Source organism: Ruditapes philippinarum, unplaced genomic scaffold (assembly GCF_026571515.1).
Source record: "Ruditapes philippinarum isolate M1 unplaced genomic scaffold, ASM2657151v2 ctg2846_1_1_1_1, whole genome shotgun sequence".
Classification (NCBI taxonomy): Eukaryota; Metazoa; Mollusca; class Bivalvia; order Venerida; family Veneridae; genus Ruditapes; species Ruditapes philippinarum.
In genome coordinates, this window is record NW_026856836.1 from 11,666 (window position 1) to 28,175 (window position 16,510).

General features: G+C 33.6%; 1 protein-coding gene and 2 non-coding genes across 3 annotated transcripts; 1 reads left to right on the forward strand and 2 right to left on the reverse strand.

The window, feature by feature from the left end:
- Positions 1-1,243: 1,243 nt before the first annotated feature.
- On the forward strand, positions 1,244-15,568 carry LOC132747858 (glutathione synthetase-like). The gene is made up of 13 exons (XM_060737385.1): positions 1,244-1,402; positions 3,925-4,068; positions 4,764-4,947; positions 6,008-6,083; positions 7,092-7,237; positions 7,966-8,008; positions 8,820-8,893; positions 9,558-9,722; positions 10,692-10,761; positions 11,551-11,742; positions 13,384-13,462; positions 13,960-14,149; positions 14,645-15,568. Exons 2-13 carry the CDS (start codon positions 3,966-3,968, stop codon positions 14,766-14,768), a joined length of 1,446 nt encoding a protein of 481 aa, XP_060593368.1. The 5' UTR covers positions 1,244-1,402; positions 3,925-3,965; the 3' UTR covers positions 14,769-15,568.
- Trnar-ucu (transfer RNA arginine (anticodon UCU)) lies at positions 6,399-6,471 on the reverse strand. The gene has a single exon. It is a non-coding gene; the product is annotated as a tRNA-Arg (tRNA).
- Positions 8,135-8,207, reverse strand: Trnar-ucu (transfer RNA arginine (anticodon UCU)). The gene has a single exon. It is a non-coding gene; the product is annotated as a tRNA-Arg (tRNA).
- Positions 15,569-16,510: the final 942 nt, after the last annotated feature.

Here is a 16,510-nt window from a genome sequence, read left to right on the forward strand (position 1 = left end):
TACCGGGGCTCTACCGTAGCTCTACCGTAGCTCTACCGGCTATATCATACCCCGGATCATCCCCGGTTTGTGCCGGCAGAGCTACGGTGCTTTCCCGGTATAACCCCGGTCGTTCCCGGCAGAGCTAAGGATGAAGCCGGCAAAGCTATACCTTCCCGGATCATCCCGGACCACCCCGGTGATATTAAATATTTTATTCCATCCGGGGTCGAATGCCGGATGTTCCCGGATCATCCCGGATCATCCAGGACGTTGCCGGCAGAGTTACGGATGTACCCCGGATGTTCCCGGTCGTACCCCGGTCGTTCCCGGATCACCCCGGACGTCTACCGGGGCTCTGCCGGGATGTAAGTGAGACTGTAGCTTTATTTTTATTTAAATTCATGAGTCTTATACCATCAAAGTATATTATATACAACTCGTTCAATAAAATTAGTAGTGAATCTATTTACACTCATTTATTATCCTGTGGCATGCGAGTATATAGTTCCCGTTCAAAACCAGTCCTTGTATTTGTCACACTAAATTTATACTTGCATTCTTTAAAAACGGATATCAAATTACGCAGATGTAATTTAAGTGTTAATATTAGTTTTGCAGCAGGTACAAAAAGTTTTCATTTGAAAACATTTTCACCTGTGTATTGTCGAAACATGTACGTCCTTGAGCGCACGCGCAAAAATTCTGCCATATATCGTCCTGTCAGTATTATCTATTGTACAGATAAGTTTGCAATACGATAAAAAAACTTACTTAAATACGAAAATTTGTCCTTCGATATCACCATAGTAATTAAATGTATGACTTTAATGAGCAAATGCATAATTAGCGCAGTTCAATACGTTTGGAAATCCAAGCTGTAAATTTCTTGAATTTACTTTTTTCTTGTCTATTTTTGATACTTGTAGTAAAAAGGCCTCTTCTACGATTATAATGAAAAATATGACCGATGCTACAAGACTTTATAATTATTATGGGTTATATTTTATGTACGGGAACTAATTCTCTTCATATAAAATACTGGGTTATTTCCGCCTCGTAACTAAAAGATGCTCTACATTACAAGACCATTATGTGTGTGACGAGCCGACAATAAATTATTTGGTGAATGAGCTTTTTAAAATATATTTTTTAAGCGGGAACTGCACGCATATTTGTGCGTGTGCGACAATAACGGATTGTTAATAATTAGTACTTGTGCTGATACAATGTATCACTGAATCACTACGTGTACACCATAGTTACACGCTCTTATCTATTGTTCTAAAAATAGAACAGATTGAATTCGCTGCAGTACAAAACATTGACACTCGTTTGAACTGTAACGATAAATCGGTTTATTGTTTGATGATATCTACGGATAAATACAGTAGTGGACATTACACATCAACATCTCACGAAGGTAAGTTACTTTTCGTTCTTTAGTTTACTGATATAACGAAAGTAGAAATGCTACTCAATTAAATCACTCGTTAATTTGTCAGAAGTTATGTCTTATGAACAATCTTTCATTTTCCATCGTTTAATGATGTCAGATCAGACTTTGTATTACATTTGAAATCGCGTGACATTATCTGTTTTATGAGTGCTTTTAGATAAATGGTTAAACAAAGCCCTGCTATGTTATAAATCGATTTATGCTTCAGCACGTTGCTTGCATGTATACATGTTACGTTTGTATGGTGTTTTGTAAGCGCCACCGTAAGTTACAGTGGGCAAAAATGCAAACATTAGATAGACACATTCAACTATAAAGTTATATTGTTTCCTTTTTTGCATATATATCATTTGGATTTATTGTAAGTTTTCTTGCGTATATTTTTGTTATATATCGTGATTTATGCTTGATATTTAAAAAAAATGAAATGAAATGGTATGCCATCGATCAAGATGGGAAGACAAGACAAAATTGTTTTTTATGACGTCAGGCACATGACATCTTTGAAATACTTATTACGTTTAAACGCGGGGGAAAAACACCAGGCATATGCATGGTTGGCATGCGTAATCAAACCTTACGCATCATAACTTCAATTTAAATTGCAATAGACACTGCGTAGACCGATATCATACCCTATAATTGCGTGATTCCTGTACTATTTTCACATTCCTAAGGTGATGAAATATAAAATTGAAACATTTTTGATAATTACATCAGTCAAAAAAAAAATGATAATGAATACACAAAAACTTGGTTAAATGCGTAGGCCTAATGAAGACTATGTCCTTGTTTAATTAAATGTTACTTTAACACCTTAACAGTATGTTGTTGGAAAAGGTCGCTTTTTTACCTATATGTATATATTATCTACATACATGTACTACACCTTGATTTTCGATTTTTGTCTTTGCGTTGTTTTCCACATAATTTACAGCCCATCCTTTTCTTTATTTGAAAAAAGAAAGATTTACTTGAGTTATTTATAATGAAATGTTTACAAAGATCTTATTCATCAGGCTGTATATAACTTGGATTTGTATTTTAGGGTCTTTAAAGGTGACACTTCTAAATGTACTTAGACATTTTGTTATAAGTAGCGCAAGTGGCATTTCTTTCAGTTGTTGAGCTCATACATTGGAGCGCAGACTGTTATGGGGCCCATATAAGGCCTTTGCTATATAGTGAGAGAGAAAAAAACCCTGGCATATTACCGACACCAGTGATTTATTTCAAATTTGAGATATTCTAAATAAAAACAACCATTTTTACGGATATTTACGAAGCTATCGCTCAAGATATTTCATGAAATGGGGAAACTAGCTCTAGTCCAAAATTAAATTAATGGACAGCATGTGTACAGCCATGCAATAGTCTTTATTTGCATTATATAAGTAAATTTATAACTTACATGTAGTTATCGGGTAATTTAAGATTTCCGTTGTCACTCCATCATACGGTGACCGTGTGTGGAAAGGTTAGAATGTCCTCTTTAACCTCCTTATACACAGTCTGCGTTAAAGTTCATTGTCTGCTCCACTACTATATCAAATGCAGATTAATTGTTTGAAAAAAAGATAAAAAAAAAGATATAAATAAGATAAAATAAAACAAATGAATCAATGAATAAGTAAAATCATGAAATATCTAGATCTACTGAAGCTTTTCTGATGATAAATTAAAATTATATCATCAATATATAACGATGCAGAAAGATATCATATTTAGTTTTAAAGCAGCATACATTCAAAATAAGGCAAAATATGTCAAGAAAATCAAACTTGAGAGAAAAGTTGTACTAAGATTTTAAGAAAAATAAGTGATTTAAAACCCAAGTACTAATTTATATGTTATATGTAGTACATTTATGTACGATTAATGACTGATATTGCAGTATTTATCACCATATTTCTATACTACGTGACTAACGCAATGATAGCTTTTTTTGCATTTGTAATCTCTTTTTGGTAATTTCCGCGGATTGTAAGTGTCGTATGCTATGTGCATATTACTTTACATTTTTTTAACTTTAAAATACATTTTCAATTTTTAATGAAAATTGGCATAATCTGGAGAGAGGCATGCATTAATAACCAATCATTCAAAAGCCTTAAAGTCACATGTTCTTAATCAACATAAAATTAAAATATACGCTTGAAAGGCAAGTTGACTTTTTTTTAGCGTGAAACCGACAGTAAAATCAGTGAATGCGTGAACTCCTGAATAAATATCTGTGAACAGTTCATTATACAGCTTCTGTGATATAAATGAATAAATACCATTCATACATCTCATACATGTATACGATATTACTCAGACACATTTTCAACAGAAAGGTCCCTTAACTATGATACAACTAATAATACATTCTGGTTCGCTAGACCAATAAACCTTAAAACATAATGTTTATCTTACTTTTCTTATCTGGATTGACCATGCGACCCCCGTCCCAAACTCTCAGAAATAATATAATTTTGTGTTATCAGGGTTAAGCATTGGCAGGTCCGAATAGCAGTTATTCTAGAAGATGTCAAGGGTTGTGTCAGTGGAGGAGGACTATGGAAAGCCGTTATCACCAGAAAGACTAGATGAAATGGTTCAACGTGTTGGTGGATGGGCTTTGTTAAACGGTATGCTATGATGGCAACACGACTAAAGTAAGATCAACTATTTAAGTAAGGTAAACTAAATAGTTGATGGCATCACTTTTCCATGAAAGAAAGATCGTGTCAGACAGGAACATTTTGCAAAGAAAGCCTGCTCGTTTAAGGCTTTCTTCATAAAAAAATCACTTATTTTTCAGTCATTTCTAAAGTTTGTTATAAATAAGACATGATGATGAAGATGTTTAAAAAAATGATGATAATAATGGTGGTGGTGATGATGATCTTTGAAAAGCTTTCATATTATATGTAAGCCAAGTAAAAGACTCCCTGGAGTGATTGGTGTATTGATACAATAAAGAAGTCCGTTGCCAAGTATGTCGTTGAAAATGCCGACAACGTGAAACATATTCCCGTCTCATATATATATGAGCCGCGTCACGACAAAATTAACATAATGGGTTTGCGACCAGCATGGATCCAGACCAGCCTGCGCATCCGCACAGTCTGATCAGGATCCATGCTGTTCGCTATCAGTTTCTCCATTTGTTATAGGGTTTGTAAGCGAACAGCATGGATTCTGATCAGACTGCGCGGGTGCGCAGGCTGGTCTGGATCCATGCTGGTCGCAAACTTATTATGTTGGTTTTGTCGTGACGCGACTCATATGTATACAAATGCATTTACGTAAACAATGTTCAGGAACGATAACTTTAATTCAGGTGTTCAGAAAAAGATAACAGCGACCGAGTTTCCGGAAAGACTTGAACCTATGCCGTTTACATTATTTCCCAGTATACTGCCAGGCGATGTATTGAGGAAAACACGGGGTTTACAAACAGCCTTCCAGACTGTGATTTACAAAGTTGCTAATGACCATGAGTTCATGAAGAAATGTTTAAAAGGGTAGGAACGCCATTTTTTATATTTATACATGCTAGCTGGATGTACCCTTTTCGTGATTTTATTTTTATTTTCAAAAGGTTTTAACCTTGTTTTTTATTTGTTAAATGTCGGAAAGCAAGTTTTCAATTTTGACCTTGTAATAAACCGGTTGGATGTCGAAGGGCGGGATTACCAACTTATGACCTTTTTATTAACTTGTTGAATGTCAAAGGGCGTATTTTTCCAACTTTTGACGTTAAAATTTGACCTTTTTTGACTTGTTCAATGGCGCGGAGGGCGGGGTTTTCCACCTTTGAAATGTTTATAAGCTTGATTAATGTCAGAGGGCGGGTTTTCCAACCTTCGACCGTTTTATTAAGTTGTTAAATGTCTGAGGGCAAGTTTTCTGACCTTTGACCTTGTTATTAATATATTGAATGTCTGAGAGTGAGTTTTCAAATTGTTAACACTACTATTAATTTGTTAAATGTCTGAGGGTGGGTTTTCTAACCTTTGACTTTGTTATTAACTTATTTAATGTCAGCAGGTCGGCATTGTGTAAGCAATTTCTGCCATGCAGTTTTCTTTTGTTTGTCTTCAAGTTGTGCAGCTTTAACATGTTGAGTTATGAAACATTGCCGGAAACCCTTGTTTTAACAACTTTTCTCTTTTATTCTTTTCTTCATTTTTTAGAAATATGACTTTCAATGAATATGCGTCCAGCCCGTTAACATAAGGGTAACACTGGAACGATTTGCTTACCAACACTTCTACATCGTATAATTGTTTTGTATTACTTACTTTTCATGGAGTTGATTTCATCACAAGCATCCAGTGTGCAAAATATATGAACTTTTATCTTTTAACTTTAGGAGAAAAAGTGTTTTAATTTGCCAACTACATATATGTATGGTACGATAGTGAGTAAGAGTGCACTTTTCATTTCTTGTTATGGATTGTCGGTAGGATGGCGATAGGATGACCGCCTTAAGTGTAAGATATGTAAGGTGTCTGAAATTTTATTTCCGGTCATAATCGCAATGGCTTTCAGTCTTTTACTTTGTTTATCTTTAATTCACAGATTGCTCAATGTTGACGACTTCACAAAACAACTTTGGACAATTTATGAAACTGTGCGAGGTGAAGGGATAACTCAGGTAAAATCACTATATAATTGAGAGTAGTCAATGTTTTACCTTAAAACTACAGTAACTATAAATGGGTTTACAGAAAAGAGGTTTTACTGTAATAGTGATCCTATAAATAAACCTAAAAATTTAGGTTATTTTAGGTTCATAACGAAATCCGTCGTTGGGTGGTTAAGGTCATTGCCTTAGAACCACTTGCCCCCTCAACGCTGTTGGGTCGAATCTCGACTGTGACTTTGGATTCTGGGGAAGCTATCCAGCTAGATAACGGAACGTCGATGGCTCTTGATATCAACTGATCATGCCTTAAAAACAAAAAAGGATCATCCCCGGCGGGATTCGAACCCGCGACCTCTGGAATAGAAGTCCAGCGCGCTATCCACTGCGCTACGGGGACTTGATGAGAATTAATCATACAAGCGTAAAGAATAATACAGTGTATATTGAATTACAATAAATATTGTTAAGTACGTTACTAACTAGATACTTATTTTGCAAGTTAAGGACAAACTCTTAATAGCTGTTACATAGATTCAGAAAACTTCTGACGATTGTAAGTTGAAGCACAGCACTTTAATTCTGCTGTCTCCAATTCTGTCAAAGAGATTATTTACATGTTATTTTATCTTTCATTTAACGGCACAATCAAATTTTTGACATTCTTTAGAAATGCAAAGATGTGTTAGAAAATGTTTTATTAATGGATAAAGAGTATGTTAGATATTCAACAACAAAAAACAGTAGCACTGAATATACAGTGATGTGTCTTAAAGGTAGCGAAATGTTAACAATGTAGTATTTTGACTTCCATACAAGATACTATTTCACTATAAATATATACCATTTGAAAACACAGCAATATATTAAGCAAAAGACAGTTTATGTATGAGACAAATGATTATGAGTTAGTTTATTTAAACTGTAACAAGATACCAAAAATATATTTTTTTAGCAATAAAAATTATAGAATTTTAAGGTATAATTGGCCTTTAATGTGTGTTATGTTGCATTTTACAGGAAATATCTCTTGTATTAACACGCAACGACTTTATGATGGAATATAGAAATGATAATGACGTCACACAAGACTGTAAACAGGTGGAATTTAACACTTTTGCTTCCGGTGCTGGCGGAGTAATAAGCAGTATGACCGACGTACACAGGTCAGTTTTTTTATGGTGGCTTATTTCTGCTATTTCGTGTCTTCGTGTCTTTGCATTCGACATTTAATGCCAGTTCGTGCCTGAAATAATGCACGGAAGGGCACCTGATGTCTTCCTCCACCAGTAAAGCTGGCAACGTCGCCATATGACCTATACTATGTCGGTGTTACGTAAAACCAAATCAAACAAACAAAATTCGACATTTGAGGGGTGAAGACACCAGGACACGAAATGGTAGAAATCAGCCACCATAGTTTTTATTATTAAGATCTAGTAAAGCGTTTCTATGTTGACATATTACTTTTCATTCATTTACATAAATCAGGTTTTATTATGATAATTTATGGAGCGTTTTACGTTCGTTTAAACCTTACAATGTTGCATATATATTAAATGGACTTGTCCATTTTTCTATCTGAACATAACCATTCATTATCAGGGAAAAATCATAATATGGAAGGACTATGTAGCAAACAGTACAGACCATGGTCAGATGATGCGGATATTGTTGGTCGTTCTCGGTTTCCACGGCACTAACCTAAATATACGTGCCGTCCGATCATGGTCTGCACTGTACGCTTTTCTGGTACTTATTTTAATTTTTTCACTTAAAACGGGTAATTGTTTTTGCCCAGATTGGAAAATTAAGATAATTAGCGTATTAAAGGTAAATACACATTTGATTTTTTTTTAATGTTCGATGCATGATGTTGTGTGTTTCATTACAGGTACAGTCTAACGTTAGAAGATATTCCATTCAACAGTGAACAGGTATTTCAATGAAAGAATGAATGTCAAAACCCCCAAACTTTTAAAGTAAATTCATTCATGAAATTAAATATTGCGTAGTCACACTATAAGAAATGTTTGATTATAACAACATAAATAAAAAAAAATCATCCCCGGCGGGATTCGAACCCGCGACCTCTGGATTAGAAGTCCAGCGCGCTATCCACTGCGCTACGGGGACCTGATGAAATCTGTAATGCATGAGTTAGCATTAACAGATTTATCATTGCTCTTTTTTTCATTTCTATTTAATTCAACAATCTGTTCTTGTATATCAAATAATTTTATATCTGGTATGTAGTATATAACTACTCGAATCTTGCAGTCCCTAAGCAAGATGCATTTTTCCACTTCTCACTTTCTACTCCCCGGTCCATCGCACTGTTAAACTAACTTACTGTTAAAGTTTTCGCGTGTCCAGTTGATTATGCACCTGTGATACTCTGTCATTTAAGTGGCTTGACTTGAACCCAAATAGATCTAGGTAAATGTGTGATACAACATTTAAAGACAAAATTTAATATAAAAGTTTGAACGAGCTTTAACAGAGAAAGTAGGCCTACGTGTTTCGTTACTTTGATCAGGGTCTTTTGTTACTTTTAGTCGGGTCACTTTGAGCAGGCGTTAGTTTGAGTAGAAATTTCGTTACTTTGATCTTTGATCAATGTCTGTCGTTACTTTTGCGAGGCCTTTCAAAAAGACAGATCCTGCTATGAGTAATTATTTATTTATTTGAATATTACAGTATAGTTGTGTTATCTATGATTTTAACATCTTCATTTGTTATCTACAGTTACCAGACAACCACCCTACAGCTGGATTAGCGGATGGTATGGTAAAGGCTTGGAGACTTTACAAAAATAAAAAGTAAATGAACGAATTTTTCATTTCATTGTACCTTTGATAATAGCATTTACACCCATGTACATACGCAACGTATCGTCCCTTTCAGTCAGACTTTGGATAAGGATTATGGGTACTTGTCAAAGTGTTCCGAATACAAAAATGTACTTAAATGATTCAATCTACTTGTATAGTTTTATACTGTAAGTTTGTATCATCTGGATATTTAAAACATTTACTACATAACAAACAGGTTTTTACTTGATGAAAATACTTTAGTTGTTTAATGTACCTCTAGTGAAGTAAGAATTCCGAAAAGTTTGTTACAACATTTAAAACAGCAACGGAAAATCGGCATTTTTATCATATCAAATGATAAAATCTTCTAAAAATTCTTAAAAAATACATCAACTTACTGCTGATATATAAAAAATAGTGATCATAAGTTAAACAATATGCCCATTTATATGTTTTATACTATAGAATTAATTATTTAACTCGAATACATTTTGACTTTACATGTATTTATATAGGTATATATGGTATATAAATTATGTTGTAATCAAAGAACAAAGTAACGATTGTAAGACAATTTATGCAAAAAAAGACCAATTAATGTCATTCTTGTTTGAGATATGAATGCATATATAGTAAAGATAGGAATAGGTCGGCCTATTTTTGTTTTCAGATCTGTGATACTGTATATAGTGGGTATACCTGAACCTAATACCCCGGATCAACGCTGGCTGGAGAGAGATATATTCCAAATAGACCGATCTGTAAAAGTTATTTATAGAACATTCCCACAACTCATCCGCCAGATGACGCTCGGAGAAAATAAAGAACTGCTTGTGTAAATATGGTTTCTTTTATCAGGTTATATATTTACCATTTAATAGATATAATTAAAGATAAATAAATTATGAAATATATAAGAGTTAAAAAGATAAAGATATGCTGAAATTGTGGTTATAAGTTGTTTAAATGTCTCCTCTTGGATTGTGGGTCTGAGTTGTAACATGGTCACGACCATATGTTTCTTCATAAGACACTAGCACTTGTTAGTCTTGTGAGGATGCAGACTCGAAATTGATTCGGAGAAAAAAAACTACTCATTCCCATACAAGCTTAAATAAGTAAAATAGAGTAGGACCGTTTGCGGTTCTGAAGAAAATGCTTTTAATAGTGGGGTAGTCTTAATTTAGAATCGTGGAATGTTGGCGTCAATGGCACCTTGGGGTATACTGGCATAGTGTAAGCATATTAGAAAGTAATAAAGCGTTTATTCTGAATTTAAATGTATGTAGTATACAAGATAGTTTGAAACATTTAAGGAAATAAATTCTTATATTAAAGCTCAAATAAGGTACACACGTGGTCTGACCGTTCTTAATAAAACACGAGGTAGTGATTGACTCTGCTTCACAGGATTTATTTTCATCAGTTGGTATGAAAATAAAAAAACACGAGTGAAATATGATAATTTTCATATCCCAAGATTTTCATATCCCAAGATAAAAATAATTCCTGCATTTATAGAATAAACTTGATGGTTTGGTTTATTTTTTATTAATACTTTTTCTCTTGTTTTAAAGACTTCTCATTTAATTTTGAGTAATGGCTGAATTACTACTTCAATTTTGTGCATTGGCTGAAAAATACGGAAGATATGTTTCACCGCAGTGAAAAATAAATTGAACAGTGAAATTAGGAAAATTAAAAAACACATTTTTATTTCATCATTATTTCATCTATAAGTATATAATAAATGATAATATTATAAAAATGTTGAAGCAAGTTAATGTGATATTATATTTGACAGGGACGGTATGGAGGTGGCTGTTGTCTACTATAGATACGGATATTCTCCTAAACATTATCCTACAGAAGCTGTAAGTCCCTTTTCTTTGTTTTAAACTAAAACAGTTTTTTTTTTACTTACTGCTAAATAATTTCCAGACAAAGTCTGAATATTGAATGTTAAGAATACATTATCTGAAAATGAGTGGTTGTAAGAGAAGATATCTATCAGCAGAATATGCGGCTTGCCGCTTACATCAGGTCATCTCAATAACATATGGAAATTGTTGCCATGGAAACCAGTCGGATAAAGACATAAAACGACGATATCTGGGTATGACCAGTCCGCATAGCTCAATCAGTTAGAGTGCAAGACTTGTAATCTTGACATTGTGGGTTCGATTCCAAGGCTGGCCATTTGAAATTACTATTCAGTCTTTCGGATGAGACTTTAAATCGAGATTCCGTGTAAGAATGCTTAAAACTTGGCAGGCTAAAGCGCCTTTCTGTATCATGCCATATCAGATGAATAAATAATACTCTTCTGGAGGTCTTCTCCATATGGGAAACCCGTGGCGAGTATACATAACCTCAAATATATACATATAAAATAATCGTTTATTGTAGCGGTGGCGCTGACAAGTCTTTCGGTTGACAACCAGTGCAATGCAGCTTTACACATGTTACCGTTCAGAAACCAGTACTTCTTTTACTCCTTTCTGTGTTATTTTCTTTGTATTTCCACTTTATAGTGATTAAACTAAATAAATGTCTACTGGATTTGGTCGCCTGTATGTGTATCCTGTGGGCACTAAAAAAACGTTCTTCTAACTTATCGAGCATCCATTAATTAGTTACTTGACATTTATGTTGTGTTACAGGAATTCAAGCTACGATTAGACATAGAGAGATCGCGTGCAATCAAATGTCCAACAGTGGCTTTTCATCTGGCCGGATGTAAGAAAATACAACAAGTTTTAGCGGAACCAGGAGTGCTTGAGAAATTTATAAAAGGAGCCGACGTTATAAACGATTTACGATCTACATTTGTTGGACTATATAAACTAGACACAGTGAGTAAACTAGGCTTAGTTTATTAACTTATTACATGTAGTTAGTTAAAAAATTAATTTATTAAACATCATAAAAAAAAACTAGACACTACGGGAAAACTTCACACAATGAGTAAACTAGACACAGTGCACAAGACACGGTAATCTAGAAACAATGAACTAGACACTGTAAACTAGACATAATAAAAAATACACAGTAAACTAGACATAATAAAACTAGATAAATGGAGAATATAAGACAGAATCCGTGAACTTGACTTATAGAGTAAACTAGACACATTGAGAAAACAAGATACAATGTGTGAACTAGACACTGAGTAATCTTGATAATGTGTGTAAACTAGAGATATTCAGTAAACTAGCACAGTGGGAACTGCCCACGGGTAAAACTAGGCACCGTGGATGAATAAAACATATCGAGAAAACTTCATTGAAGTCTCAGTTTATTAACTAGACACCGTGGGTAAACTAGACACAATGAGTTATTTATCTAAACACAGTGAGTCAACTAGACATATTGAGTAAACAAGACACTGCAGGTTAACTAAACTCAGTAAATAAACTAGACACTGCGGATAAACCTGACTCAGTAAACTTAATAAACTAGATTTTAAGTTAAAGTAAACCTAGACATAAATCCCCAGCATATTCGTGTAAAAAGATTAAAGTTAAATTTCTATTTGTCAGTCATTTAATACTAAAATCAAACGATGAAAACAGTGAAGTTATTTTTATGTATGTGTAGATATAGTTATCTTATTTCCTGAGGTGAAATATAAGTACAAGAGTTTATCTGGGACAATACATGTATAAGCAAGGCAACTCCCAGTACTGAACGCAAGTCAAGATGTTAGGCACGACCGTAGTGTCTAGAATTGAAGTCAGATGGATAAAGTCTAAATTTTATCTGTTTATCACAGTCTCGACAAATACTTGACTATGAAGTTTATTTGTTCACACAGTTTGTATGGGATAGCTAGAGACAGAGAGTTTTATCTAAATTTATTCTTGTATACGTGCCTGTAGGCATGTTTTATACAAATATACATACATTACAATTTAAATATTGAACAACATCCGTGAGCAAAAATACAGAAAGTAAAAAATAAGTTAAAACAAGTAGCCAAAATCTATAACATAGTCACAAGTTAAAACAAGTCCATATTAAATTTACCTTAAAATCTGAACTTAAAGTTAATTCATGTAATTTGTCAAACTTATATACAACCAAATACATTCTATGTTTACAGGTTACAATAGAAAAGAATATGTTGGGTTATTTTTGTTGACATCTATGTTTGGGGAATGTTATTGTTTAACTTTAAAGAGTACAGTTTTCTTTGCAAACAATTTTTTTTCTTCGTTCGTAAGTGCAAGAATGGGTTAAATTTATCACATAAAGAAAATAGCGTTAGATATGAAATAATTTAGTATATAAATTCAACATACATTGTATATTACATTTACATGTATCGTGAATTTTAAAATGATGTACATGAGATTTCATGTAATTAGAAACTGTATTTATTGTACATATTGTAGACAGCTTGTAGGTGAATAATTTACAGCATTGCTACAATACTTCTATAGCAAAAACAATTTAAACAATATGACATTTTAAAACGTTTTAACGTTATTCAGGTAGATTCTGATGAAATAATTAGTCAAGCTTTACAGATGCCAGAGAAATATGTCCTTAAACCACAGAGGGAAGGCGGAGGTAAATTGAGATTGGATTTTTATTTAATTATCTATTAATATATTATAGCGTGTCAACGGTGGTAGACATACACAAAAAACTTATTAATAAACACAAGGTGCTTCGAAATGTGCAGTTAATACATGTTATGTACTCGAATATGTTTATGTAAATTTTTTGCCCGCTTTGTCATCCAGGCTTGAAATGTACTATTTCCTATACATGTGCATAAATTGTTGTGACAAGGTCAAACTCTCTCACTAGAATGCCAAATCGGTCATCATAACATTGAATACATGTAAAGTATTATCGGCCAAGTATAAGTTATATGTCGACAAAACAATTGTCATCTATGTTATTAGTCAGATACATGCAAGTTTGTATTGTTTACAGCTAAACACATGTCTTTTTGTTTTGTTTTGTTTCATTTTTTGCAACGAAATCCATATGTTGTCCATAAATTTTATGTACAATTCCTGAAGTACATGTAAAAACCACTATTCTTTATTTTGCTACAGGAAATAATTTGTTTGGAACAGAGCTAAAGGAATATTTAGAGAAAATAAAAGATTCACCGGAAAGATCGTCGTGGATCCTGATGGACCGGATACGAGCTGCTAGACATAGAAACCGGCTGGTACGAGTCGGTCTCGGACCGGAATGCCGAGATGTCGTCAGCGAAATAGGAATATTTGGTGTGCATATTAGGTACAGGGGTTGTTTGTGCACGTGAGCGTGTGCGTTTGTTAAAGCTTTTATCTTTCTTCTCATAATTAATATCTCAATTTTTACATCTATTCATGCTGATCTTGTGAAGTGTCAAACAACACCAAATTGCATGTATATGTATTAGGTAAATAGTTCTTAATAATTTTCCTCTTTTATGCACGTGAAAATAGCGCAGGTCATGTGATACTTGTGGCGTTTTTTGACAATTTAAAGGGACGAAACGTTTGGCGTCATGTCCAAATATACTAGTGTATGATTTGAAATTTGGACTTATTATGATGCAAGCAAAGCATTTTGTAGCCAACATTTTATTAACCAATACTGTATTTGTTTTATTTTTCAGTACATCAACAAATAACAAGCTAAATTGTTCCCGATTTGTTTCCGTACTTATTTTCTGCGCGTGGCATTTCTAATGATTACGTCACTTGTCTAAATAAAGATCGTTACTACTATCTTTGTTTATTTTTTTAGTACATCAACAACAGAACTTGAGAACTTTGAATGTGGATATTTGCTGCGCACTAAACCCGAGATAGCTAACGAGGGCGGCCTGTTTAGCGGACATTCGTGCCTGGATTCACCATTCCTCGTATAGAGATGCAACCCGTTCACCGAATCTCAACTTCAACTTATTATACTTTACAGAAATACAATCATACAATGTCTATAGTTTTTAATTTGCTATCTTATCATACATTGAAATCAAATGATTTTAGTCAATCATGCGATAAATCAAGCAAAAGCAACTATTATTATGTTACTATTATACGATGTAAAAGTATAAACAGTGCAATTAAACTGCAGTTTTCCCAGGATATACAAGAAACTTGCAGCTTTTGACACAAAGGAATTACAACATTTAGAACCCAGCCTTCGATATTATTATGTCCCAAAGAGTCGATATTTGTTTGCTTATGCCTCAGATGCTACCGGTATTTTAAGTATGGAAGACCGTGAAATTCATCTTTAAACTCCACTGAATATCGTTTATTACAGAAACAGTTGATCAGCTGTTTTAAAGGAGGGACCGCTGGATGATGCCAATACAATCATGTGTTCACCGAATTACTCTCAGCATTCATTTAATTTTATTATTTTCACTGCTTGCATAATCAAAGTATTTTAGTCAAAATTTTACATGTAAGATTACAAAATACATGCTGCTTAGTATTAATATAGAAACCGTTTTACGTAATTGACTTAGTCTTAGTGGTGTTTTACCTAGTCTTAGTGGTGTTTTAGCTCAACGTCCACAACACCTTTAAGCAACACGGTTGATTTTGTGTGAAACATGGTATGGTAGATGTTTTACAATTTTGTTCGACTCATAAGCCTGGCTTCATATTTTTACCAGAAGAAACTACATGAAATAAACCCTTTAATATCTATTTTTCAAGAACACTTTCACCAAAAAAGTTATATGGGAAAATAAAGGATATTTCTCAAATTCTATCAAGTGATTTTATATATGGAAATGTTATACTTTTACTTTGTTCTCTTATTGTATATATTATGTACATGCAATGTTTACAATAAAAAGTGTTCTACAGATATATTTCACTTTCTCAGACAGTCCAATTTTTCCTTAAGGTTTTGTTAAAAGACTTGCCAACAATTAAATAGAAATCGAGGTATTCCTGAGTCAAGCAAATGTCATATATGGGTTTTTCCCAAAGTAATCCCGGGGTACAATGTTTTACAGTAGCATCTATAATAACCACACCGCGTTGGTAACTCTTAATGTGTACAGTTTGCACCGTAATTATATAACGGCAAGTTTGTTTGTACAATGTACTCGTACATCGGGATAAGACGGAAACATCAACATTTGCCAAGTGCAAAGATAACATTCATTCGTAAAGTGAAAATATCAGTTAAACTGGTGTATTGTTTGGTTTTATTAACCTGATTATATTACACGGTCGATGCACACAGTATATTAATCTTCGGTAGATTTTCGTAAGTTCCGTGAGATGTACGCTGTACGATGGAATGTATTTCTAAACCAAGTGTACTCTGCGTTATAGCGCAATAGAGTGAAGCAAGAGTTTATAATCCAAGTGCCACACGTTCGAGACCTCGTTTCTTATTAATACTTTCAACATTATTTAAGCTATATATGATTATTTTATGTTGTTCGTTTTGTTTTACTTAATTTTGTTATGTCTATACTCTTTTTAAATAACATGTTTTAAGAATTCATGTTTAAGACAAAACGGATGAAAATCAATAAATGTATTTTCAATGCCGTAAACACGCTACAAATCTGTTCCATTAAAATATACTGCAAAAATAAAGAAAGAGTACTAAAACAATTGCAACAGTAAGGATCGAACA